The 26,475-nt window shown below is 39.4% G+C and overlaps 4 protein-coding genes across 9 annotated transcripts in view; 1 reads left to right on the top strand and 3 right to left on the bottom strand.

The window, feature by feature from the left end:
* Positions 1 to 3,015, bottom strand: part of LOC122994226 (guanine nucleotide exchange factor VAV3-like) — a 49,272-nt gene extending 46,257 nt beyond the window's left edge. For all 3 annotated transcript variants that reach the window (XM_044368803.1, XM_044368804.1, XM_044368805.1), the window contains exon 1: positions 2,595 to 3,015. In XM_044368803.1, coding sequence (XP_044224738.1) covers positions 2,595 to 2,798 — 204 coding nt within the window. In that variant the 5' untranslated portion in view covers positions 2,799 to 3,015. The remainder of the gene's footprint in view (positions 1 to 2,594) is intronic.
* A 2,693-nt stretch (positions 3,016 to 5,708) lies between these two features.
* On the top strand, positions 5,709 to 14,733 carry dcaf8 (DDB1 and CUL4 associated factor 8). 3 transcript variants are annotated; one of them, XM_044367861.1, is made up of 13 exons: positions 5,709 to 5,971; positions 6,467 to 6,540; positions 6,653 to 6,745; positions 7,072 to 7,712; positions 7,957 to 8,097; positions 8,197 to 8,291; positions 8,643 to 8,753; positions 8,911 to 9,041; positions 9,684 to 9,791; positions 9,956 to 10,086; positions 10,393 to 10,512; positions 11,529 to 11,645; positions 12,481 to 14,733. In XM_044367861.1, exons 2-13 carry the CDS (start codon positions 6,504 to 6,506, stop codon positions 12,586 to 12,588), a joined length of 1,833 nt encoding a protein of 610 aa, XP_044223796.1. In that variant the 5' UTR covers positions 5,709 to 5,971; positions 6,467 to 6,503; the 3' UTR covers positions 12,589 to 14,733. The 3 variants fall into 3 exon arrangements, with proteins under 3 accessions (XP_044223796.1, XP_044223798.1, XP_044223797.1); XM_044367863.1 differs by lacking the exon at positions 5,709 to 5,971 and adding an exon at positions 6,111 to 6,134; XM_044367862.1 differs by lacking the exon at positions 5,709 to 5,971 and adding an exon at positions 6,341 to 6,364.
* A 1,292-nt stretch (positions 14,734 to 16,025) lies between these two features.
* Positions 16,026 to 24,571, bottom strand: ndc1 (NDC1 transmembrane nucleoporin). Of its 2 annotated transcripts, XM_044367858.1 has the most exons (18): positions 24,416 to 24,571; positions 23,407 to 23,527; positions 23,216 to 23,317; positions 22,380 to 22,554; positions 22,165 to 22,291; positions 21,801 to 21,909; positions 21,485 to 21,536; positions 21,233 to 21,365; positions 20,587 to 20,679; positions 20,401 to 20,482; positions 20,103 to 20,264; positions 19,489 to 19,749; positions 19,073 to 19,185; positions 18,562 to 18,612; positions 18,035 to 18,098; positions 17,835 to 17,935; positions 17,097 to 17,257; positions 16,026 to 16,983 (listed from the first exon to the last, which is right to left on the bottom strand). In XM_044367858.1, exons 1-18 carry the CDS (start codon positions 24,452 to 24,454, stop codon positions 16,920 to 16,922), a joined length of 2,010 nt encoding a protein of 669 aa, XP_044223793.1. In that variant the 5' UTR covers positions 24,455 to 24,571; the 3' UTR covers positions 16,026 to 16,919. The 2 variants fall into 2 exon arrangements, with proteins under 2 accessions (XP_044223793.1, XP_044223794.1); XM_044367859.1 differs by lacking the exon at positions 18,562 to 18,612.
* A 96-nt stretch (positions 24,572 to 24,667) lies between these two features.
* On the bottom strand, positions 24,668 to 26,395 carry zgc:113691 (uncharacterized protein LOC503529 homolog). Its single transcript, XM_044367874.1, has one exon. The coding sequence runs from the start codon at positions 25,765 to 25,767 to the stop codon at positions 25,009 to 25,011; it is 759 nt and encodes a 252-aa protein (XP_044223809.1). The 5' UTR covers positions 25,768 to 26,395; the 3' UTR covers positions 24,668 to 25,008.
* Between the last annotated feature and the right edge of the window lie 80 nt (positions 26,396 to 26,475).

Genomic DNA, 26,475 nt, shown 5'->3' with positions numbered 1-26,475 from the left:
TAAGCTTATGAATTAGGGTTCAGGGTCCTCTGCATAAAAACATCCAGTACAGTAAGCACGTATGCAGTAATTAACTTTATCAGTGTAATTTGCCGTATCAAGCACGTTTTTTAAGCTATGACCAAAAAAGGGAATGCCTTTATTATAATTTGTAGTAAAACAGAGCTGTAACAAGATTCTTGAGAATAGATAGGCTCTTTTTTATCGCATCAGCTCCTCATGGAGACGCCTGTAATCACTCCACCACCCCCTGGGGCCCTGTTTGTCTGTGGAGGAAGCGCATGAGCATGAGTGCTTTGCACCACCACCAGCTTCATACTCTTGATTACAGACACGCCTCTGGTGCACTATCACTCTCTTCACATTTACTTTTACTGTCCAATAAACAGCCACATCTTTGACTTCAGTGATGAACGTGTTTTTTAAATTATGAATTATGAATAAAGTTAATAAATGAGATAGCTGGATTTTGTTAAGTGAGGATCTATGTATGTTTGACCTTGTTTCTGTTGATTTTTTTGCTATGCTTTTTTGACATGATTTATTATCTTATGTGCTTATATACAGTATATTGATGTTTATTTGACTTTGTCATAATGCCGAGTTCTCTCTTGTTTTCTCACTTTCTCTTTGAAGATTTTAAGCACCTATTTATCATGATCCATGAATAAAAACTTTACTTCTTCATTTTTCCACTACATATTTTGCATTATAAAGTACGATAAAAATAGCATTTCTGGGCACATTTTTATCACAGTACACTGCACTCCCGTCCTCCAGTCCTTCATGTCCTTGTTTCCATTTCTAAGATCGTAGGTCAGCAGGGCACAATGAAAGGGCCATTTAAAATCAGAAGCCCACTGACACACATGCCTTTCTCAACCGCACTCAGATGGCCTACAGCTGCGGGCCATGACTATCCATTGTTCGGCATGATATGCCATGGGTTTCCTTTCACTGTCTATCAAAAAGATAAAAGACAGATGGACGTAGAGCACATACAGTATACTATATGTTTTAAGAAGCAAATATTTTTGAAGGTTTATTTTTCTAAATATCTCCATTTATTTATAAGAACTTGGGGCAATTTTTTTTTTTAGTTAAATAATTTTTCCAGTTTCCAAAATCCAGTGATATATTATCAGACCAATTTATGTTAAAATGTTTTTTTAATGGGTCTGTTTACCTTAAGATGCCAATATGTGTAATGTAGTTTACTCGGAATCAAATGTGTTGTGAGTCTGAAAAGATGGTACATTTGTGTCATACTTGTAAGAAGGCCTGATAAAGATCTAATCATCTGTAACGTTTGAAAGAAATGAGTATGAGATGGTGCACAGGAAGTGCACAAAAAGCATGAACGCCTCCTAATTATTAATAAGTATTTTGCTCTCACGAAAGATTTTGTTTGGCAGCATCGGAGATATATGCTCATATACACCTCAGTCTCAGTTATATACCGTTTGCATTTTCACCACATTAAATAATACACTATTGGTATGAAACATGTGGGACCTACACATTGAAACATCATGAAGACTTACAATGACTGTCTACACGTGTTATTTGACTTCATGAGCAAACTACAAGCTGCTGCACAAATAGTAAGAGTTCCCTAACTAATGGGTGGATCAAAGCCAGGATTTTATCAGGCCTCTCCAGTGGCAGCAGGAGGAATTATGGGTAAAAAAAGGTCAAGCCACGGACCATTCCTTTGGTTTTCACAGGCCGAGGGATGTGTAGCCATACCTCAGTTATTCAATAAGAGCTTCAACTGCTTAATGTGAGAAACAACAGTGTACATTTAGTTTCGTGTTTAGAAGATCTGGTGAAGATGGGTCAACACCAGATGATAATCTACAAATGAGTCTGTTTAGAGGTCACTGTGTGGCCTTATTCTCCAAAATGTTTACAGTGGCACTTATCAGTTTGACACAGTGCCAGAAGAGAGAGGATGGCTTTGTGTATCCCAATCCTGGACTATAACGGTGTGTTTGCGTGCATGTGTGTGTGTGTGTGTGTGTGTGTGTGTGAGAGAGAGAGAGAGAGAGAGAGAGAGAGAGAGAGAGAGAGGGAGAGAGAGAGAGTGTGTATGTGTGACAGATTTAAAAAGATCCAATTCTGGCCTAATGTTGATTTACTAGTCTATCTTTGAAATAATGGCATAACCTAAAGAGAAAAAACTCATCTCATATTTTTTCACTAAACTTTTAAGAACTCAGAACGAAGTCTTCCGTATCCCAATAACTGTTGCTGCTTGCAGCTGTTGTGACACAACAATAAACTATATATGACAACGCTGATTCTACTTTTTTTCAGAGACTTTGGCCTGTTGTATTTTTATCTCCTTCAGTCATTTCTTGAAAAGCAACACTCTACCTACTTGATGCATAAGCTACTACTATTTACAGCCTGTGTAGGCTAAGCATACATAGCTAATGTGACTCTGGACGTCTGACAATTTGACTGTCAACACTACATGTCTGCTGTAATTGCATGTTATGTCTGTCTACATTAATGTGGACATTTTTTTAGCAGTTTCTCTGCACGTTAGAATCGTAAGTTGTGTTTGACAACAGACATTGGCAGTGTACCTGTGACATCTGTGGCCTGAGATTGATCTCCTTCAGGTTGATGGTGTGAGGTCTCAAGTTGTTCAGCAGCTGGCAAAGGAGCACCCCGTCCCGCAGGGTTTGCGCCAAGTCGAACACCTGCGCCGTGTCCGCAGTTACCCGGTGGTTTGCTGGCAGCACTTTGCAGCTGATAAGCCACGTCGCGCACTGCCTCCAGTACTCCATGTTGTCGGAAACCAGCAGTTTAATGCCAAATGTAAAAAAAACAAACAAAAAAAAAACAACTTTGTCCCTATTTTAAACCTGTGAACGGCATGATAGAGCCGTCAGCGCCGTCCGCTCGTCTCTGCAAACTCCAGCATCGCCTCTGGAGGACAGAGAGAGCTTCTGCAGCTTATGAGCGCTCCGCAGCTCACAGCTGGGCTGTCTGCAGTGAAACCCCCTCGGTCTGTATGAACTTCCCCTTCCTTCTTCTGTAGTATTTCCACAGAGGTGGTCCTAACTGAAAAAAATAACATTCTAAAATGATTATAAATTCCTTTAAAATACTTAAGAAATCAGCTGAGCTCACCTGCAGAATCTAATGAAGTTACTAGTGGGGTTTTTTGACACTGTCAGAAAGGGGTCAATTAATTCCGGTCATTTCTAAAGCTGCAGTTTGTGTTGATGTCCATTACAAGTTTCCAGAGCTGCAGGGGCCATCTTTAAAGTATTTGATTTGTCTGTGCAACAGTCCAAAACTCAAACATATTCAATTTATAATGATATAAAGTAGATAAAATTAGCACATCCTCACATTTGAGAAGCTGAAGCCAGCAAATATTTGACAATTTTGCTTGATAAATGAGTGAAGTGATTGTTGAAGTTTTTAGCAATTAATATATTGTCTGATTAATCACCTCCTTGTTTCAGTATTTTTATTCACTCATCCCCATAGGCTATGTTATATGAGAAACTGTATGTGCAGAGTAATCCTTTCCCCTCATAGTCTCCCACTCTCAGCTGACATTCCATGTGGATTAAAGGAGCTTTGACAGGTGACTGTAATCTGAGGTCTTTCTAGTGTATGCTGCTATGTTTCAGTATAAGCATAACCAGAGAGAAAAGAGAAAAAGGGATCTGACAGTGACAGCGAAACATCCTCCTGCCGTGGGATTTAATGTAGATCGCTGTCATTAAGCTCATGACATAAACACAGGAAGGAAGCCGAGGGATCCCATCTCGTCTCAGCCTGTGTGAGGGAGCCAGATGTTTCCTTGGACATTGATCAGACTCATGCATTTCAACTTGTATTACAGTAGAATTTGCTCTCTTAATTACTTAAATACAAATATTACATCACTAATGCAATACATATACCCACCTAATAACAGCAGCCTTCTGACGGTGTCTACAATATCATGCGGTTTCCCTAAAAATAAATTGTTCAATCTCTGGGGTAAGATGCGTAAGAGCACTCCTTGCACAAACACAACAAAAAACTGGCATCTGGTCTAATTTCAACATAGCATTTGCTGAAATTAGACATGTTGTGAATTGTCTCAGAGCTGAAGTTAGATGAGAACTGGTTGATCAGACATTATTAATGGAAAGTGGGAAAAAATTAGTAGTGAAGGTAGTAAAATAAATAATGCTTGAAGAAAATCAAGGCTGCATTGCCAACTGGGCAAGACAGGCAACTGCCCTGAGGTCCCAGAACATGTCTGGTACAAGACCTCTAAATCACTGCCCATATTTATGCTAATCTAATTTCTAACTTTAATCTAAGATTAGTTCGGGTATATGCACCACTGAAGAAAAATATTAATTGACATGATATGGGCCTTAAGACAAGTCCTGCTATATTGCCTACATATGGTCCTGTGTCTACTTTTAAGACCTTTTTTATTCAGGCTTGTGCGAATATGTTGCATATCCCTAAATTACAGTGTTTACTCAATTTCCTCACAGCAAACCTTGAGACAGGTAACATTCCAGCATAGAAACTATGTACACACTAATCAGATAAGACTTTGTTGATCCCCAGAGGGGAAATTTGCATGTTACAGCATTGCAAGAAACAATGAAACGGATAAGAACTAGAAGTAATAAATACAAACAAAATAAGAAGTCAAGTAAATAGAATTCAATCTATATACATTATAGACATTATAATACTTAGGCTACATACATGACCTGACTTGTGGATTGTAAAAATAAGAAAATAAAAAAGTTGTGCAAAATATCTGCAGAAGTAATGGTTCTGGTAGGTGTAGCTAATTATATATGTATATGTTATATAGGTGAACTTATGCAATAGTAGTAGTAGTAGTGGTAGTAGTAGTACTAGTAGTAGTAGTAGTCGTAGTAGTGTTATCTACACAGGCCAGCTATATTTCTGTGTATTGTAGTCTGTGTGTAAAAGTCAGTTTGTGTACAATAGTCAAGTCAAGAGTTCTGGAGGATGAAGGAGTGTGTGGGGTGGGATCGAGATGATGATGGTAGTGGGCCTTCACAGCTGTTTTATCCTGTTGTCACAGTTCTAGTACAGTCTGATGGAAGCGCACTGTCTTGCTCTTTGGTGGAATTAGTCTGTGACTGAATGAGCTGCCCATCTGCCACAGTTTACCATACAACGGGTGAGAGGGGTTTGTCAAGGATGGCACTGATCTTGTCCCTCATCCTCCTCTCTGCCACTGCCAACCACAGATTTGGCCTTCCAGACCTCAGAGATATGGAAGAATGGGGGATCCAGCAGGGGCCCAGCAGTAGCCCATTTTCAAACTCCAAAGTGTCACTAAAAGATGAATGAATGAGGAATTTGTTTGAGTATTGAAAATACTAGTCATGCTTTGATCTCCATTCTAGAAACAGTCTGGTGATATATTATTATTATTATTATTATCATCATCATAATTCTCTTATTATTGTCATTATTATGAATGCTGTTATAATTATTATAATTATATTATAATTATCATAATAATAATGATGATAATAATGATACTACTACTTCTACTACTACTACTAATAACAATAATAATAATAATAACAATAACAATAATAATAACAATTATAACAATAATAATAATAATATTTCTGTTCTGCAAACTTCCGGTGAAAAAAAGAAAAAAAAGCGAGCACGACACCGGAAATGGAACTACAAAAAACAGAAGCTGAACCGTCAAAACATAAACAGAGCAGTCAACCTTGTTTGAACGCAGCAAGAGCCTGTTTATATAGTCTGTCTTTTACCAAAAAGCTTTATGCACGCATTCCTAATGTCGTGTGTTTTCCGTCAGAGAATTCTTAGTCGAGGCACTTAGCTCAATTGCTAAGTTGTGAGGAGGGGAAAATCAATCTGCAGTAAAGATTAGGACTAAACTAAGAAGTACGCCTCGTCGGGCCTTCGAGTAGAGGTAACGCTAGCTATGCTAGTTAGCCACTGCAAGCAATGCTAGCTGCTTGCTCGGTGTTTTGACAACCAGCTGTTAACCAGAGCCGAGAGCAGTATTTTAGTTTCGATATTTGCTAGCCTGGTACATGCTAGTTAGCTTTAGCTCATGTCAATAACAGTGTCAGGTAGTAGAGCACTCGTTATTTTGCAGAAGACAATGCAGTATTAAACATCACAAAGGAAAATAGGGCATTAGTCAGGCCTGTGAGCCAGCTAGCAAGCGATTTTTTTTGTTTATGCCGTTACTAGCGTCTCTAGATAGGTTGTAAAATTAGCCTGGTTCTTAGTTTGGGAGCTACGGAGCTAACTGTTAACTTACGCCCCTCGGCACTATGTCCGACGTGCAAGCAATGATGTCGGTTGACTTATACGTACAAGTTGTTTAATCTTAATTTGTGCATTTGTGAATTTAGCCAAAAGCCAACCTAAATATTTGTTTTGTGTGTGACACTCATAGGTTCTCCCTCTGGTCGACGTAGGACAAAAGAGACAGAATGGCAGAGGCTGACAGCAAATCCACAGTGCTTAACGGTAAAGGACCAGTGCCAGACAATAACTAGACTATTTATACTGAATATAAGTGTGCAAACTCTATGCTCCTCATCTATGCCAGTTATTCACAGAGCATCTGTGGTTTTACTAGGTGGGTCTGAAGAAAAAGAACCAGGAGAAGATCAACACAAGGAAGGAGATGCCTCTGGAAGCAAAGAGGGTCAAACACAGTCTTCCCAGGATGGTAATCCCACCCTACTAGTTTAACAGCTCTTTAAAAAAAACCTTATGTTGCTAATATTGTTATGTCTGGTAGAAACTTTGCCTAATTATTTTACTTCATTATGCACATATTTTAAATGTGTTTGTTGATCTTTACTGCTGTGTTACTCTGCTATTCCTTACATTGTTGTAGTTTAATTTTCTGTTTTGTATGCCGCCTAATATGACTTAACATTGATGAAGTTTACATAAAACGTGAGCTGCCATTGCACACCTTTTATTAAATCTCCCAGTGAGACAGTAATGTCATAACCTTCTCCGTGGCTCTGGCCTTCCCTATTTCTGTAGGTCCCAAAGAAACAAGAGAGGCGTCTGGAGACAAGCCTATGCCAGATGTGGAAGGAGAGACAGGAGCAAACCAAGAGGGAGAGGAGGAAGAGGACACGGACAGCATGGATGGCAGCGGCCTCTACTCCCTGACTGAAGATGGAGAAAGAGAGAGTGAGGGAGGCAGACGAGAGAGGGCAAAGGAAAAAGATGGTGGGAAAAGGGCAGCTAGAAAGAGAAACAGACCCGGCGGTGGCAACAACCACTCCTCCAGCTCTGATGAGGATGAGGATGAGGAGGAGGACGAAGAACAGAAAGATGAGGAAGATGACGATGAGGCTATGGAGGCATGGCTGGGAGCAGAGCTCCGTGATCTGCGTGGGCCCATATGGCGGGCAGTACCCTCGCTGCGCTCCAGAGAGATCGGAAGGGACTCACACCAGTTTGTGAGGCGTGTGTGTGGAGCCCGCGGACTCGTGCAGAGGCTGGAGCTCCAGGGCCGACTGGAGAGGCACACGGGCTGCGTCAACACATTGCACTTCAACCCCTCAGGCACACGCCTGGCATCAGGCAGCGATGACCTGCGAGTGGTGATCTGGGACTGGGCCATCCGTCGTGCTGAGCTGGAGTTTGATAGCGGCCACAAGAGCAATGTCTTTCAGGTGAGGGAAAGCAAAGAAACAGATTGTAATGCAGGGATGGGATCACAACAGAATAAATTTCTCATTTGTCTTTCAAAATATTTCTCTGATCTCTGAATAACTCAGGTTTGCAATTGATTAATGGTAAATTAAATCCATCTGAAGTTGTAAAAACTGTAGATTGAAGTGACTGTGAGTGAGTAATCAATGTATATTGTGGTCAGAAACTTAAAATCAGTTTTCTCTCTGCCCACTGTGTGCATAGGCAAAGTTCCTGCCTCACAGCGGAGACTCCACCTTGGCCATGTGTGCTAGAGATGGTCAGATCAGAGTGGCTGAGCTCTCTGCCACCCAGCGCTGCAAGAACACCAAGCGGGTAGCACAGCACAAAGGGGCAGCACATAAGGTGATTGTTTTTGTTTTGATTGCTCTGTTGTCTTGAAGTTGAAGTACACTGTTTCTCATTTTTGTGTGTGTGTGTGTGTTTGGTATATTTTAATTTCAGCTGGCCCTCGAGCCAGATTCCCCCTGCTCCTTTCTGTCTGCTGGAGAGGATGCTGTTGTGTTTGGTATTGACCTGCGTCTAGATCGTCCCGCCAAGTGAGTGATACCGTTGCTGGGGTTTATCAAGTTTGTATTTTGTTAGTTAGTTAGGTCAGATAGAAGATTTTCTTCAGAATTTCAAAACGGACTGCTGGTGCACCACACTTTTGAACCTCAGTATTTTTGATTTTTGTTGAGGTGTTGATACAACTATTTTTAAGCCATAGTTTTGAGTTGTCATGCAAATATCCTGTTTCTTAGTCAATGTTGATGAACTTCCATGTTTGAACATGTTCCTCTTTGCTAGTTTTCCTGTCTTTGCCATACGTCATCATGATTTCTAAACTTTTTCCCTCGCCGCTGCTAAGACCGGTTTTTCCTTTGTGTCTCCTTATCTTTGTGTGGCAGTAAGCTGGTGGTTGTAAAGGAGGGTGACAAAAAAGTGGGGCTGTACACCATCTTTGTCAACCCAGCAAAGACACACCACTTTGCTGTGGGCGGGAGAGATCAGTATGTGAGGTAGGAACCAGCTTGCAGTAATTATTTTACTAATAATGCAAACAGAATCTTACGGAAAAGTATAATAATGTTTGATATCATCTATAAATATATCTTGGGTATACTCTAACTCCTCACTACTTTTTTCTTTTCTTACTGTTTCTTCTACTCTCTTTAGGATCTATGACCAGAGGAAGATTAATGAGAACGATAATAACGGTGTACTGAAAAAGTTTTGTCCTTCACATCTGGTATCCAGCGAGTCCAAAACCAACATAACCTGCCTCGTGTACAGCCACGATGGCACAGGTAAAAAAAAAAACAAAAAACAAAACACTAAGTATGAAAAGAAAGAAACTGACATATTCTTAAAAACAATTGTCAGAAGCACAACAAAATGAAAGAAATGAAGCAGCTTGCATGCAGTGTGTATAGATATAATTTAATATCTCTATGGCATTATGTAATTTCCATTAAAACCCTCCCTTAATCCAATTAGAAATGTAGGTTTGAATTCAATTTGACTAGACTGCATCTTCTAATTGCTCATTCAGTAATGTTTTGGAAATATTGAAAATGATAAGGCTTGTTTCTGTGCCTTTTAAAAATGCTGATACTTCCTGCCATTCCCAGCCATCCTGATGCAAGTACCATGCAATATCAGCGTCACTCAAATAGGTTCAGCTCTATTCTCCCTCAATAAAAAATCATCAGTGTGCATTAACCTTTTCATAACACCAGTAAGTTCAGGTGTAGGGCCAGTCAGAGGAATTTAAAGTCAAATTAATATATATTTTTCTTAGATTAACAATTTAGCTGAGCTTGTTTGAATCATTTATGAGTAGTAAAATGCATAAAGGGAAATTAAACACAACAGTTTAACTCATGTCTAGCTGGTAATAATCCTCAACAGTCATCATTAAGTGTTAATTTTTTTTTTTCATCTGTCAGAGCTCCTGGCCAGCTACAACGACGAGGACATCTACCTGTTTGACTCCAACCACAGTGACGGGGCGGACTATCGCAGGAGATATAAGGGACACCGCAATAATGCCACAGGTGTTCAATTCAGTTCCCAATTACAGCAGTAATTTATTACAATAAGAAGTGCCTTTTATAACTTTATATGTATTGGGACGTTTCTTCTTAAACTACTGTATATCTACGCTGTAAAGAGAAATTTTGGGCAGACGGATTGACATTGTACTTCCTCTTTCTCACAGTGAAGGGTGTGAACTTCTACGGGCCCTGCAGTGAGTTTGTGGTCAGTGGCAGTGACTGTGGACACATTTACTTGTGGGACAAGTACTCTGCTCGCATCGTCCAGTTTATGGAGGGAGACAGAGGAGGAGTGGTGAGTCAAAGATGGAGAGAAGAACATATATTTTTGTTGGGTTCAAAGATGACTTAGGAAAAGCTGGACAAACACATTGATAGCTGGTTGTGTTAATAGTGTTGTTTAATATCTGATTGTGATAGAAATTCACTTGGTCTATGTCCTGGTTTTACTAAATGAAGCTGTTATCTGTTGTATATCTTCTTTGACAGCAGAGTTAGCTTTTTGCTGCCGAGACATTCACCCCAAGGATATTCTTTGTGAAGTCTCCTTTCATCTTTATACTTTAATCTCAGTCTTTCCCTCCACCGTTGTCAACTACAGGTGAACTGTTTGGAGCCACATCCTCATCTGCCAGGAATGGCCACCAGTGGCCTGGATCATGATATCAAGCTGTGGGCCCCCACTGCCGAGACCCCCACAGGACTCAAGGGCTTAAAAGAGGTATTATGTTCTATTCTAACGTTTTACTTTTTACTCTGCTCTAGCTTAATTGTGGAGATTGTGGACACAGCTGTGGATTGGACAGATATTTTGATATTTAATGGTGGCTCAGATGTTTAAAGTGGCTTGTTTTGGAAGTTTTAATTCTTACATTTGCTTTTGTGTCTAGTTTTCCTGAATAGTTGACTGACTGCTCGTGTTTTTGTAAAACTATGTGTAGTGTAGGGCTGCAACTAACACTTGTTTTCATCATCAATTAATTTGTCGATTATTTTCTTGATTAATTGATTAGCTGTTTGGTCAACAAAATGTTAAAAAATGGAGAAAAAATGTCGTCCACTGTTTCCCAAAGCCCAAAATGATGTCCTCAAATGTCTGCTTTTGTCCTGACCAACAGTCCACAACCCAAAGATGTTCAGTTTATTATCAGAGAAAACTGAAGAATACAGAAAATATTAAGATAAGACTTTATTGTCCTACAGGGAAATTTGCCTTGAACACACAATGCTGCTGCTGTACAGTGCCAAATAATTCAACATTACTATACATCATACATCTCATAAATGCAGTGATTAAAAAGTATAATCAATTATACATTTAAGAAGCTGGAATCAGGGAATTTTGACTTTTTTTTCTTTAAAAAATGACTCAAAAGGATCAGTCAATGATCAAAATGGGTGGCGATGTGTTTAATAATTGGCAACTAATTGATTAATTGACTAATAATAAGATGTTATCATAATGTGATAGAAAAGATGGCCAAAACTACAAAAACTAAGACCACGAAGGTAAAAGAAATGTTAGGCCATGACCTAATTAGCAGAACCGATTATGTTACATATATTACAGTGAGACATGAGGCAGTTCAGGAGGCTATTTTTTGGGTTGTAATAACTTTATTATGAGAAATCAAGGAAGAGTAATGCGATTTTGTATCAGGGACGTGTTGGCAGAGCGCGCATACTCTTGTTCCCCACATTCACACCTGTAATAAATGGTTTGTTGTGTTCGTCAAGGTGATGAAGAAAAACAAGCGGGAGCGCGATGAGGACAGCATGCGGCACGGCGACCAGTACGACACCCAGCTGCTGTGGTTCCTGATGAGACACATGAGAAACAGACGGCCCCCAAGGGTGAGCTCTCAGACGAATACGCCAGACCTTGTGAAGTTAGCGAGACGCTTTGGTAGAACACACTTGGTCTTAGCTTGAATTACAGTTTATTGGGTCACTGTTCAGTTGGAGGTCACAAGTAAGCTGTTACTGATGATGTTACTGGTGACTACGTTCAATTAAAGATACCATGTGCAATATTTGGCCACTAGCAGCGCTATTCCGCTTATTGGCAGTTGGTGGCAGTAATGTGCAAAGCTTAACTATGCACCTGCAAAGACTGCAAGGTAGCAAACATGGATGTGAACAATGAACAATTTAAAATGAATAAAACAGTTGGCTTTGCAAATATTTTATGAGGAAGGAAATGCATTCACCATGTTAGGCCTGAGGGATACACACCGGTGAAACACACTAAATGTAAACACAACTTTGGTTTGTTAACAAGAAAACTTCGGGTTGTGTGTCACGCACATATAACATTTTTTGCCTATACGGTTTTTCCTCTTTTAAGCTCCTCTATGATGGAGGAGTTGTCTGTGAATCAAATTTGTAAGAGATTATTGTTATAAACTCAGCATCCACCAAGTATGTTTAGTCAGTGTCATGGAGGTCAAGAGAGCAACATGAACATAAAAACTTGTTATCGCTATGGTCATCTGGAGGCAGGGTCTCCTGGAATGAAATGTACAGAAATTTGCATTCCAGTGTGGATTTGTTTGTAATTTTGCGCTGAAAATGCACAGTAAGCTCTCTAACTTTAAAGACCAAGGTGGCGAGATGTTTGCTCGCTGTCGAAGCCCGAATAGTCTCATTCTTATTTTTCTCTGTTCTCTTCTCCCCTGTCTCGATCCAGGCCCGCCGTGAGGGTGCAGACGCAGACACGGATGAGTCCTGGAGCTCTCCAGATTCCTCTGATGAAGAGGAAGGAGGTCCAGACCATGTCCAGTGCATGTCCTCCTGAGCCACACACATACATACACACACACACACACACACACACACACACACACACATACATGCATACATACATATACACACACACTTTATTGCCCTTGAATTGATGCACATAGGCAAGCACTATTGACACACTGGCACAATCAAACACTGATGAGCCACAGACTTGTTTTTTTTTTCTTTTTTCTTTTTTTTTGGTTTATTTTTACACACACATACTCACACATATAAACACATACATTTACTTAAACATACTGTTGAGGCAGAGTGACAAGAGATGCTTAACGCCTGGTTTCCCAGCAGTTACAAGTGTGAAAAGGCAGACTACAGAGTGCATACACGCTTCCAGAATCCTGATTTTTTTTTTTGACAGTTGTATGAAGAGGTCTAGTGAGTGCTTACATCCCTATAAATAACTTGGAGGCCCCCTGTGTGTCCATACATTATCTATTTGCTCTACCTAGCCCCGGAAAGATGTACTGTGCGTGTATGGCAACAAGCACCTCCACTTTTACGCACCCTGTAGTAAGCTATACATCACCAGCACACAATCTGTCCCCCTCTCTCTTAGTAACACACCTCTTGCTCTCCACCTCGACCTTTCTGTGCTGAAGAAGAGGGGTTCCGCAGGGAGGAAGGGCCTAGAATCGCAACCCTCAAACCATCCCCGAAATGTGACTTCCTTTAAGATTTGAACTTTGAGAGGGAAACTCCCCCCCCAGTGGCCCTCACCGCATCACCCCCCCCAGTCTCTCATACTGATTTCTGGCCCTGAAGCTTGAGCAGCTAGTCGCATTTATCACACGTTTGCTCTCCGAGGACTACTAAATCTCTACATGCTGCACCACCCTACATGCTGCCCTCAGCTACTCCCTCCCCTCCTCTTTTCCATCACCCTCCCCTCACTACTGGGTGCACTTTGAATCAGGGATGCTTTAGTTTGAGACACAGACAAAAACGTGCACTAAGTATGTGATTTTCAGGGGGGAAGGGCTGTTGTCTTGTACGATGCTTGTATCTCTCATTGGAAAAATCCACAGTGAAATTTAGTTGATTTTTTTTTTTTGTTGTTGTTGTTTTGAGTGGGGGGATATTTTTTGCACTTGAGCGTTTCTTGACTGAACTCCAGCCAAAAGGAAGGAGGTTTCTTTTGCTTCCACCAGCCTTTTCCTCCTCCTTCCATCCTGGCATCTGTCTTTGACAGGAAATCTCCAGTTCACCTCTTTCAGTGAACATAAAAATGCAGAGATAGCAGGTGTTCAGCATGTGCATAGGATATAAGGACTGATTATGGGCTCTGGTGGGGGACTGTGTGATTTTTTTTTTTTTTTAGAGCCAGAACCGACCTGGATCAAATTGCAATTGAAACGCTGCCCATGAGCCAATTGAGATAGGAGTGATAAAGGGCTGCAGTTGTTTATGTGGTTCCTTAAGCGTCTCAAATCAATTGCTTAATTATATTTTTCAGATAAAACGTTTGAACCAGGTCGGCCAGCACACCGCTCATGAGGAATTCTCTGTCTGTGCTGTTTTAACATTGGCTCAAAGAGGAGGACAGGGGGGCATCGGGGTCAATTATGCTTGCCAGTCATTTGTTGTGTGAGAGCGATAAAGTCCAGCTTTTCTCATTTTCTATGAGAACTCTAGTTAGTAGAATTTATATGTACATATATAAATATATATTAAAACTGTAAAAAAAAAAAAAAAAATCAACTTTAGCAAATGCTGTTTGACTTTAAAAAAAAAAGATGTCAAAACATTTGATTGGTATTGATGCAGAGGTTTATATTCTATATGAGGACAAAGTACTTTTGAAATTCAGAGCAAAAAAGTTGACTTGAGGCACCATTTGTGTTCAGTTTTTCCTTTACGAATGACATCCCTCTGTTATGAACAGAACCGCTGTCATTTCAAGTATTGAAGTTTTGAATCTCTTTCTTGTTCAAGAAAAAAAAAATCAGTATTTCCTTTATAGATCTTGATCCATCATTTGAAACAGTTGAATCCAGATTTTCCCACTGGCTATTTTTGGCATCTTGTATACATAATAAGGCTTTTGATGAACAATTTTTTTCCACCACTGCCTAAAATTGCGTTCTACCAGTTCAGTTGGAAATATGTACAATTCGTGCAATAAACAAAAAAGACAGTGCTCTTGATGTTGTCATTTCATGGTCTCCTTCTGTGTTGAAATTCATATATTTAGTTTGTCCAGTAGTTATACTGGTATCTTTGAAATAAAGCAAGTGATAGTATTGTCCAATTTCATGACAAAAGATTACAATTAGTGAGTCACTACACTTCATGTTGTTGTCAGCAGACTCTCATTTGATAAACAGAAAGGCTAATGATCAAACTTCCATTGAAAGCGACTGACGATATCTTATTTCGATAATAGTTACTAGTCAGTATTAATGTTCAATAAATGAACATCATTGTCCTGACTTTAAAACTAACTCCAAACCCATGGTATTATGACTACAGTGCATCTCAATTGAAACATCAACAATTTCCAGTTATTACCAATATGATTTTTGTTTTGATTGGTAATATTTTATTGATAACAATGGATAATATAGTCTCATTCCCTCAATAACTGACTTTCTGTCATTTTTTTTGCACTTAATTGTATTGTAGGTTTTATTTTAAATGGATAAACTTGCCATTTTTGCATCAATCTACACTCAATAACCCATAATGACAAAGTGAAAACAGGTTTTTAGATGCAAATTTATTAAAAGTCAGTAACAGAAATCTCTCTCATAGAAGTATTCAGACCTTTAATTCAGTACTTTGTGGAAGCACACCAGGATTTGGACAGTTTATCCCATTCATCATAAAATATTAAGACAGCACTCAAATTATTACTTTATGTTCAAATATTTTTCCTCCTTTCAGTTGTTACCATTGCGCACATTGAGAAAGGCATGAGACTCTGAGCAGAATCTCTGCTGACTCATTCAAGTTTATTTTGTGGAATTCACCATCCAGAACATATTAGAGCCAAATGTGTTGAACAGAGAGGTCGTTGTGTGCACATACCATCCTGTATTTATGACAGGTGCAGGCCAACTGAGTCAACGAAGTAAAGAAGTAATGTCCACACACTGGATTTTAGCTTTCCAAAAAGTTATTGGACTAAAAAAAGTCAATGTTTTGACCCAACTAGGTCTTCACTTGAAAACTTTTATATGTTAAGAGCTGGCAGCAAGCCTTTGTTTAGCTTGATATACCTGATTGCCTAAGGGCATGTAAATGCACTGTGTAGAGCTGCATATCCCCTTGCATAAATCCTTGCAATAAGTCACCTGATGTAATATTTTATCAATATGCAGAATGAGCACCACAGTGCTGGGAGGAACTATGCATCATTTCTGATGAAGAAAATAATAAAGCATTTACTATGTGCTCACTTCAGCTGAGTAATGATGAAAACCTTGGAAATATTATTTACATAATGTTTTTATTCAATAGGTTGTGAGTGGGAATTTAAACTCAATGCATGTTGGCAGTGACCATCAAAACATATTTACCCACACATGTAACCAGTCAGTCTCCATCCTTGATCTCACATGAATGACAGTTTAATTTCACATGAACGAACCTGACGAAAAACATCGGCTAACGTACAAAACAGGTGTCTCGATGTAAATCTGATTACAGTATCGTTTCTCGTTGGCGAACCTAAGCTGATGTGCACAGCTGTAAACCGGTTCTCCAGGCTGGTGTTTAGAACAAAACCAGATCTAAGAAAATACATTTTCAGAATACACTCTCCCAACACCTGTGAAACTGAAGAGCTCTCGTAACACAGAACACATTCCTGACAACCCTCTCACTCACATCTGATGCAAAAATGTTTTCAGATCACATAGATATAATTCAGGCGGACAGAAGATGTAGTATGAAACCAAAAACAACATACATAATTCATTATAGACAGCCCTTATCAACTCATCCCAGTGAGCACGAGTCAAATGTGATTACTTGATATGCTCTTGTGAAACAAATGAATCAAACATGGAATGAGCTGCTTATCCACACAATCAGCTAGTTTAAGTTTCCCAAAAGCAGGAGGTGACAGTCTTTTATAACCCCTGCCAACCTGGTTCAAGTCTGTCAGTTGGACTTTGCCACCTCATGCGTGTGAGAGATGTGATCTAGACTATCAAATACAATCCGCCACGACATAGTGCAGACATAAATATTAAAAGAGGCACTATCATGGGCTTTCACTCATTCCTTCACTTAAGCTGATGTGCATGCTCACACACACCCACGCACACACAAATCACACTAATAAGAATCAGAAGGCACAAGAGCCGAGTGTCAGTTGTGTTATTCCTTGTACTCCAGAAACTGTTGCAATCTTTTCCGGTGCTCTGCAGACATCTGAACAGCACTGAGGACAAAAGAAAAACAGCAAGAATTAGTAGGCTCAGCATGAGAAATGTTTTTTTTATTATAGAAAAAAAAAAAAAAAAAAGTTCTGATTTTATTCACACCCAGCCTTACTTTAAGTGATCTCCAAAAGTGGTTGTTATCCTGTAGATGGCAGTCTTGAGCGTGGCCCTGAGAGCGAAGCGCAGTGTTTTGTAAGTTGAGTCTCCCATGCTGCTGGTTGACCTGACGGGTTTACTGGAGGCGTGAGGCAGCTTGAAGTGTCGATCTACTGCCTGTAGACAAAGAGGACACACAACCCAAAGCAAAAATGTTGTTATATGTTTATTTATATGTTCTCAATGCATCGTTATTGCACTGACAAAGCACTCTTGAGAGTTCAAGTTCCATCTATGGAGTGAATGTCGATGACTAAGTTACATTTAAACAATAAGTGAATGTTCCAGTTAAAGATAAAATACCTTCTGCCTGACTGACCCACATGAATTTGCTTCTTAAACAGTGGAATTTCATTTGTGTTTCTTACTGACAGCTTTCATTTGATAAACTCTACAAAATTTGACAATTTTGATGAACTGACTGTTTTAACTTTGTCAATCTGTGCAAGCACCAAGAACTGCACAATTTTTGTTTTCAAGGAACAAGGTTCAGTGCAAAGTTTGTATTCAACCACAGATTGTTGCCAATTCACACACACACACACACACACACACACACACACACACACACACACACACACACACTCAGTAAAGTACAACAAATACAATTATGAAATTTGATAGTCAAATTTTTAAAATCACAGTTTCTACACTATTATTATCAGGATAGCTACAGTAAATCATAATAGCTTACCTCTTGTAAGACAAGCATGCAACTGAGAATGTTGGGTAATGCAGTCTGTACAACGCCAAACTGGTCTTCTGAGAAAGAGGCTTGAACAAGGTAAGACAGCCCTGGATGGATGATATTAGAGCACACAGTAATGTACATGCTGGATCAAGAGGACACGAGATCCACATCCAATGAAAATAAAGTTCACCAGCTCTTCTTACCCTCTAAAGCCCAGATGTGAGCCTGGCTGTCTGCAAACAGAGCTTGACTGGAGGCTTCTGGGAGCTGCAAGAGAAACTGTTAGCTAGCAGGAGTTCTCTAGTGAACAGACAGATGTACATTTACATTAGAGTGATGAATAAGTTTTAGTGAAACTACACTACAATATGCATGCGTGATTAATGGAAGATACATAAACCTCAAAAAGCAAGGAAGACTGACCCAACTAGTTTCTACGAATAGAATAGTGCAATGTACTATTACATTATATTATGCATGTTACTTGACACTTTAATTCAAACTTTTAAAAAGGTAATTAGTAAGGATAATTAACAAGGATGTAACAGACAGATGGGTGGAAGGATCTACATTAGTAATGCCTACACAATTAAACCCAAAACCATGGATAAATTAGTGATGCTGCAGGGTGGGGAAACCAAGTGGAAATCTACAGATGAGAGCATGCAGGGAGCCCCTCACAGTGTTCAGCACCTAAGGGAGAGAGCTTGCACATGCCACACATCCTTACCTTGTTAAACAAATACATTATCAGCACCCGCTTTGCCAAGAAATTTTTAACCTGAATGGGACAAAGGTGTTTTGCTATCAAAAACTTATCAAGAAAATTTAAACACAAATGAAGAAATTACAAGTAATTATTAGTAAAAATAGATGAGCAATCAGGATACAGGTAAGACACATATCCCCAGCTACTGTTCAGAATTTGGTCCTAATTTCAGTCACACTTATGCTGGCAGCACAAAAGTGTTTGGTGAGATTGAGTTGTGAACGAGGAAAGTGGAGCTTTGTCCATCTTCCCACCTGCACACACCTGGCCAGTCACTATGGAAAGCAAGTGTCACTGTCTGATCGTCGGTTTAGGAAAGTTATAAAAAAAAATCAGATGATGCAGCGTCCTCTGTATGACCCTTCTTATGTTAGCCCAGCATATGAAGTATGAAAAGTCTTATGTCAGAAGCACAATGCTGGACATTCTATCAAACACATTGTAATGCTCCTTTGTGACGAGGCTGAAGTACCTGTTCTTTTCTGTTTTGGAGGAACTGAGCCAGGAGACTTGGTTTGGAGGATTCCTGCTTTGGACTGGGAACTGAGGCAGGGGATGACGGGGGACTGCCATTGGCCAGTGAATCTGCATCGAGACAGAGGCTCAATCATAAATGTGAACCTTCAAGAAAGCTGGATTGACAGATGTGTATTCATTTACATTGAGGGCTAAATTTGAGTCATTGACACAAGTTGAAAAAACATATATATATTTAAATTTAAATATTTAAAATGACTATAACAATTAACATTTACTCCAGAGGTGTATTACTTATTTCAAAAAAGACCAGAATCAGCATCTTTTTAACAAATCCCTGTGTCTAAAATTGGATTTTAAAGCGTCAGTTTGATCTGAGTGACTATTCATCTTTCAGTAGGCTCCTCTCACCTGTGGAGGTGGACCAGAGTTTTGGGGCTCTCCTCATGATGTGTGGGCTCTGCACGGATCCGTGCCATGGCGAGCATTGTTCTACTGGAGCGGTGAGACGCCGCAGGCCCGGAGAAGCAAAGGGGCTATTCAGGTCAGGGGTGAATGGTGCCGTCAGGGGGCTCGAAGGACCACCAACGATGGAGCGGGCAAAGACAGAGGCCGGTGTTTTCATGAGTAAAGTGGGCCTGGGGCTCATAAGATCCTCTGTGCCTGAGGTTACTTTTAAGGTTAAAAGAAGAAAGGAATACAAAACATAGGAGGATGATCATTAAACAACAACATTTTCATTTTTTACACATTCTCCATACTTTAAAAAAAGAAAGCAGATGGAATGTATAACTATTACCTGGTAATTAGTCCTCTAATTACTACTCACAACAAAAGTAATTTAAATACAGTGTGTAAAATTGTACTACACCCACAGCTACATAAAATATATAAAACACATATGTTAGCAGAACTTTAAAGACAGATATTTTCTAATTACTCTTCTGTAAATGTCTGAATCTTTGCATCAAATGTTCATTCTTGACAAATCTTCACTTATCAACCACTGGTATGTAGCAATGTACCTGATGTCTCCGATGAAGTCTTCCTTTCACTTCCAGTAGATAGTGATTTTGCCCTGCCATTGGTTGCTATAGTATCATGATAGGCTATGAGTCTCTGAGTCAGATCAGCCAGCAGAGACAAACACTCCTTGCTGATGGCGTTCCAGTTATGAGGATGGCCACCTGAGAAAGACAGAAATAAAAATGTAAATACATTTAGCTTTAAGCTACTTAAAAAGAACATTGCACATTTAAGAGTCGCTATACAAGAAGCAAAAACAGTATAAGCAAGGATCCTTTTTCTGCCAGGACAACACACCTGGCTGACTCAGACTGAAGACCTCACAGCGTCGTGACGGGGAGTGTTGAGACAGCAGAGCCAAGTCCTGCAGGGCTAGAAACTAAAAAATTTGGAGGAAGACATGTCAAAATCCAAACATTTTTTAATAAGCAGGAACACAAAAATAAGGCAACTTGAAAGAAGCTGACTGGATGTTTTATCTACCTTCAATATCATTGGATGCTTGTCAGTAAGAACTTTTGGAAGACACTGGTGGATATCATCAGTAAAAGATGACTGCACAGGAAAACTGTACACCTGCAGACAACAGAAAACACATTAGATAACATTACCTTTAAGTCAAGCTCCTCAAGCATAAATTTAACTGTTCGCTTAAGACGATTATGGGGGATTGAACAAAAACCTGAACAAAATCCCATTAAGTCTGGTGCTCTTCAGGTCCATGGACATTCAAAGCAATGACAACACTGCCCCCTAGTGTCTCTAAATAATTAAAAGAGGTGATGTCTTTACCTTGAAATACAACACTCCACCTTTAAGCCGATTAGACATGATTTGGCCTTCAGAATGGATTATTAGAAACTGGACTAAGTGTGCTATTTTATGGTGGTTGCCACATTAATCTTTGCTAAAGTCTGAGTAGTAAAACCAGGGATTACTACTAATCTAAATAAAAATGTTGACGCCCCCTGTAATGAGAATTTAAACCAGAAATTACTGCAAAGAAACAACCATAGTTTGTCAGAGAAAACTCCTTCACTTCAGTGTTTAGTCACCTTTGTATTAAAGTACAGTGAGACTTTGGGTTTTGCAGTGTTAGGGGCTTGCATAAATGTATAGATACACATACCTCAGTGACAAAGATCCTAAAGAGCAGCAGTGTGATGTACCATGTGCAGAGGAGGAAGGTGGCACTGATCCACAGGTGGTAGAACAGGGACAAGTCCAGTAGTCCGGCAATGGTGTCGAGAGGATTGTCAGAGCTGGAGGGCGAGATCGCACACAAATACATGTATGAAATCAATTCAGTGAAAACACACTGTGAGGAAGACATTTACAGTGATGCTCGTTTAGTCATATGTGACCCAGAAACCACACTGACCTGTTCAAATGAAGATTGAGCGTTTTACAGATCCATGCCCTCGGAATGTAACCTGTTAAGATCAAAGTATAATATTTTATTTATATATCACTTTTAGGAACTTTGTGCAGAAAAAGGAGTGATAAAAAGGAAGCTGAACGACAATAACTGACCAACACACTAAACGTGTCATTGTGCAGTTTGATCTAATGTTTAGGTAGCTCTGAGAGCAAATGTCCAATTTCCTTCAGATGTTGGGACACATCAGCGGTCCACCTAACTGACTAAATCTGACACTTTATCTCTGAAGTTTAATTTGTAAAGAGAGGTCACTTACCCAAAAATAAATACACTATAATGTAGTTCCTGATAGAGTAAAGTGCTTGAGTGGCACTGCACTTCACCACCAGAGGTAGGGATCCCTTAAAGCGAAGGTACTTGTATTGCTAAAGGAAAAATAGCAAGCAGTGATAATCAGCACTAATATAAACTGCCATTCAAAGGGCATTGCCTGTATTTTCATTTTTCTAAAAAAACAAATTTACACAGAACTGTAGAGGTAAATGAATGATAACTCTAAATGAGAGAGAGAGGCACTGTCTGTGAATTTGAGACTAAGCCATTCAGGCAAAAATGGATCCTAAATGTTCAGTCTTTGCATCATTATCAGACAGATAAATGAGTAAGTTCCTATCACATACCTGAACAGTGTGGAAAGAAACATAGTTCATGTTGTGGATCACACCCAATAGACTGTGAGAAAATCCTACAAAGGCTCCTGCCAGCAGAAGAATGAGGTGATACTCATTCAGACACATCTGTGGGGAGCTGTCGATGTTGAGAACAAATTGGGACAATTAGACTATTAATGAAGCATGTAAAGCTCAATGTGATAATGTGTGTGGCAGCTCCTTACCCATCACTCTGTGTACAAGGGTAACCGAGCGTCTCGTATCTGCCCCCGATGGTGACGGCACAACACCAGGCCACGATTATTCCCATGATACAGTGGGCCAAGGAGTTAACAAACTGACGAGGGTGGAGCAGCTGACCCAAAAGGGCGATTTTTGAGCATGGGATTGTTGGGATGACTGAGAGGAAACGGGAAAAAATGACAAAGTTACAACAAAAACTATTTTGCTAAACACTGCATTCTTTGAATGTCTGTTACAACAAGAAGTGTAATTTGGAACCATTTTTAGCAATCATAACAACTCATGATTATGCTAAAGCAGTGCCAAAACAACTAATTAAATAAAATCAGTGCCAATTAGTTAATTGGTTATCTTAGTCATTTATCTAGAAAAACGTACATTTTGATCATAGTTTCAAAAAGCAAAGAGTTCATTGCTTTTTCATTGTTTCATATCATTACAAATGACTTTACTAATGGATCAAAATAAGAAAGGTGTTTTTAAGATTCCTCTGGGCTGATTTCAAAACATCTATTGATTACTCCATTAATAAAAAAAGATGATTGTTATCATGTAGTTCTTATTCGGTCCATAATGTAGTCTTATTAAAATGTTATCATATGCACTTTGTTTCCTATTTCTGGCTGAGATGTTTGATGTATTTACTTGAGATCTCAGTCTGTCTCAGTGTTTTCTGTAGTGTATAAACTAAACAGATGAGCTGTCAAACAAAACATTCAAGTAACCCTTCAGTTGCAAGACAACAGGACATCCCTAAAGACAAAGTCAGACATCTACCTTTGCAGCATTGTTTTAACTTCCTGCTCCTGACACTCACCTGTATAATACTCGAGGTTCAGGAACCCAACCATGAGGATCACTCCGCATAGCAGGATGAGGGAGAAGATGGCACTTCCACTCCCTAAGAGGGACAGACATTCTGCAGGACAAACGAAGTGTGCAGTCAGTTAGTTTACAACAGGAAAACTGAGTTAATGATCAAATGTCACATTGAAGGTAGCGGCTGACCTGATATCGTCTGGATTGGGTGGAGAAGACTGAATCCGCTGAGGATCACAAAAACAGCTGTGGTGGGTGGCAACAAGAGGACAGCCCAAGCAATACTGGCCGCAGCTCTCCAACAAATCACCTGAACAGTGCAGTTAATCATTATTATAGCCATGATATTAACTGATCAATAGCTGGTAAAACTATGTAATTTAAAGACAGACAAAGTTACGTTACTTTCAAAGGTTGTACAAAAAAAAAAAGTATGTAAGGTGGTTCAATCACTTCTCTTCTCTTCATAAAACCTGCTGCTACTTTGCCTAGTCCCAATATTTGTGATGTAAACCTGAATGATGGGAAATGCAGTAACAGACGTAATTGTAAGGAGTTTTAATTAGTCAAGTTTGATCGTTTTAACCCTGATAAATTAAATTACAAGCTTTGACGTAATATCTATCCAGTCAGTAGCTTTTTACATTAAAACAGTAAGTTTGAAATTGATTATTTTATTATCTGTTCTTCTGCAGTAGAAGCTATTGACCATCTGCTCTTTCAGTATGTACATACATACAAATTTTTTTGAAAGAACGTTCACATATTTTGACATGGTCGTTCACAAAAATAATTTAATCATTTATTTTACTGGGTAAGTAAAATGACTAACAGACGCCCCTTTTTAATTTATGTCTGTTTGATTCTGTTCATGTTTTGCAAAGTCTCATCATACAGCTACATATTAAGGGGTAAGTTAATACTATTCATTTTACGTGCTCCTGTTTCCTTTTTTTTCTCTACAATATATGTTCAAATCGTGTGCCTGATTTCTTTACTTCTTTATCGTTGCCTTTCTTGTTCTGTAAATTGTTTTTATGTGTTTTTTGTGTGTTAATTAACGCTGAAAAGTGCTAAGTTAGCTCTCAGAGGGTAGCATAAATAGATCAGGCTACTTAGGAGCTAGCACGCTAGCACCGGCGACATATATTTATTCTTTTTATGAATGAAAAACCAATTTTAAAAAAAAGGGACTCACCTTACGGACAAACCAACAACTTTGCTCTGCAGAAAACATGTTGTTTAGACAAATGGAGAACCAGCTGGCGACAATAATCTCTCCGGCTCTCCTGCTGTCAAAACTATTTTCCTCTGTTTCCCATATCGCGCCACATGCATTCAAAGGACCTCTGAAGGACCCCTAGTAAAAGTTGTCCATCTTCCTGCCTGTTGCCAGACTCTCACAGCCACAACGGTTTGGTCTAAATTTTACAGTCTATGATTTAAATGAGCTTTTTCAGCTGAAACTTATACATATATATTCAAACTAAATGACCTATGTACGGAGCCCCGCCTGGTTCAACGGCATGGGCTCATACGTTATAGTTTTTTGTTTTTTTAAAGTTAAGTTACATTTGAACAAGCACTATGACAACAACTTTTTCACTGCATTAAATTACACAAGGCACCAATAAATCAAATCAGTCATAAATGAGCTTAAAAATGTTTCAATTGTATCTTGTTTTACTTTTTGAGTCATTTACAGATATATAAACATTACTCCAAGTATTTTTAATGTCTCTGCTTTACTTTCTCAATGCAGTGTTAAGAGTTTTCAGTCAGTGGGTCAAGTCAGTTCTGAATCCCTTTGGTTTCATCATGCATGAAAGCTTTCTTGTCATGATGATAGCCATTTCCATAAGTTGTAAAACTATGTTTATCCAAAACAGTCTTTTTGTCATTGTCACGAGAGAATGACTTGGTCTCAAATGCATTAACTGGAAGCTTTTGGGATGAACTGACGGACATCTCTGTTTGAATTGCTCTATGGACAACTGGTTTCTGTCCAGGTTTCTGGATAATTGCAGGAAGGGCGAGCTGTTCCCTCTGGGCCTTCTTGTCTTCCCACAATTTCAGCAGACGGCGTTGATTATTTGTCATATCCTTGAGATTTTGCTGCAATGACTGCACTTGATCTTCCAAAAGTGTTTTAGAGGTGACTGTATTTGCCAACTCAGATGTCAAATCATCAATAGTCAGACTGAGTTTCCCAGCCTTCTCTAACAGGGAACTGCACTCACGATCCTTTTCATGCAAGTCATTGATTATGTCCTTAGTGGTCTTTCCATTGAACTTAGGGCTGCACTCAAGTCCAATCTCTGTACGAAGAGTCTTCACTTGTTTCCTCAGGTCCTTGTTGTCCATGGTCAAGGTCTTCAGTTTCTGTTTTAGAGCCTCAGTTGAACGCAGCCTTGACTCGTACTGTCTGAGTTTTTCTCTGAGAACACTTTCCCTGTGCATGGCATCATCTCTTTCCTTTCTGCATTTCTCCAAAAGTTTTAAGGTCTCAAATTTGGACACTTTTTCACCTTTGACATTTGAGGTTGCCATCCTAGGGTAAGGTTCCCAAAACACAATATGAAAAATGAAATATTATAAAGGCATTTTCTTTTTTAAAAATTGTTATTACTTACAGGCTCTTCAAATAGTCCTTGAGCACTGTGTTGGTAAATTCACTTCTCAAGCACGAGCAACTACCTGCACGCCTGAGACAGAGGCAGGTGACATTCCTCTAAGAGGGTTTTCTGTTTGACAGGCAGCTCCTGTGTAACTCAAAGCTGGGGCTAGAATGACCATTAATTAGGGCGCCACCATCCCTTTGACACAGTTTCAAGTGACACAATTTTTTTCCCCTATTTTGTTAATTAATCTAAAAACTTTGCCTTTAATAATCCATGGAAATATGAAACAGAGACTTAAGCGATGTCACCTGCATATAAGATGCTCACTATAAGCTTCTGTGTAGGAAACAGGCTTTACATAAGTAACATTTTCCACTGCAGGTGATCTGTGCATCCAAACAGTGACACAGTAGATTCTATCGGTTTCCTCGGGCCACACACACACACACACGACAGTTTAGATGGATGAATTGGAAAAACAGCAGCGGCAGCCAAATGTCCACTTTTAAAGTTGGACGCTCTCTTTGAAATGTTGAAGTTATACGTATTAGTTACAATCTCTCCCTTAAATATTTAAAATGTCAAACTGTTGAAATGCACTGGCGGCCTTTAATGCTGTCGAAAGCTGATATAAAAG

The sequence above is a fragment of the Thunnus albacares genome, chromosome 12, assembly GCF_914725855.1.
Source record: "Thunnus albacares chromosome 12, fThuAlb1.1, whole genome shotgun sequence".
Classification (NCBI taxonomy): Eukaryota; Metazoa; Chordata; class Actinopteri; order Scombriformes; family Scombridae; genus Thunnus; species Thunnus albacares.
The sequence above is the reverse complement of the archived record's forward strand: the minus strand, read 5'-3'. Positions and strand labels throughout refer to the sequence as shown.

Excerpts from the sequence above, each read along its gene's own strand:
- dcaf8 (XM_044367861.1), top strand. The coding sequence starts at position 6,504 with ATGGCAGAGGCTGACAGCAAATCCACAGTGCTTAACG. Across the intron at positions 6,746-7,071 it reads AACACAGTCTTCCCAGGATG|GTCCCAAAGAAACAAGAGAG; the intron begins GTAATCCCACCC and ends CTATTTCTGTAG. Across the intron at positions 9,042-9,683 it reads GTACAGCCACGATGGCACAG|AGCTCCTGGCCAGCTACAAC; the intron begins GTAAAAAAAAAA and ends TTCATCTGTCAG.
- ndc1 (XM_044367858.1), bottom strand. The coding sequence starts at position 24,454 with ATGTTTTCTGCAGAGCAAAGTTGTTGGTTTGTCCGTAAG. Across the intron at positions 21,366-21,484 it reads CTCAATCTTCATTTGAACAG|CTCTGACAATCCTCTCGACA; the intron begins GTCAGTGTGGTT and ends CTCGCCCTCCAG. Across the intron at positions 20,265-20,400 it reads CTTCAGTCTGAGTCAGCCAG|GTGGCCATCCTCATAACTGG; the intron begins GTGTGTTGTCCT and ends TGTCTTTCTCAG.
- zgc:113691 (XM_044367874.1), bottom strand. The coding sequence starts at position 25,767 with ATGGCAACCTCAAATGTCAAAGGTGAAAAAGTGTCCAAATTTGAGACC.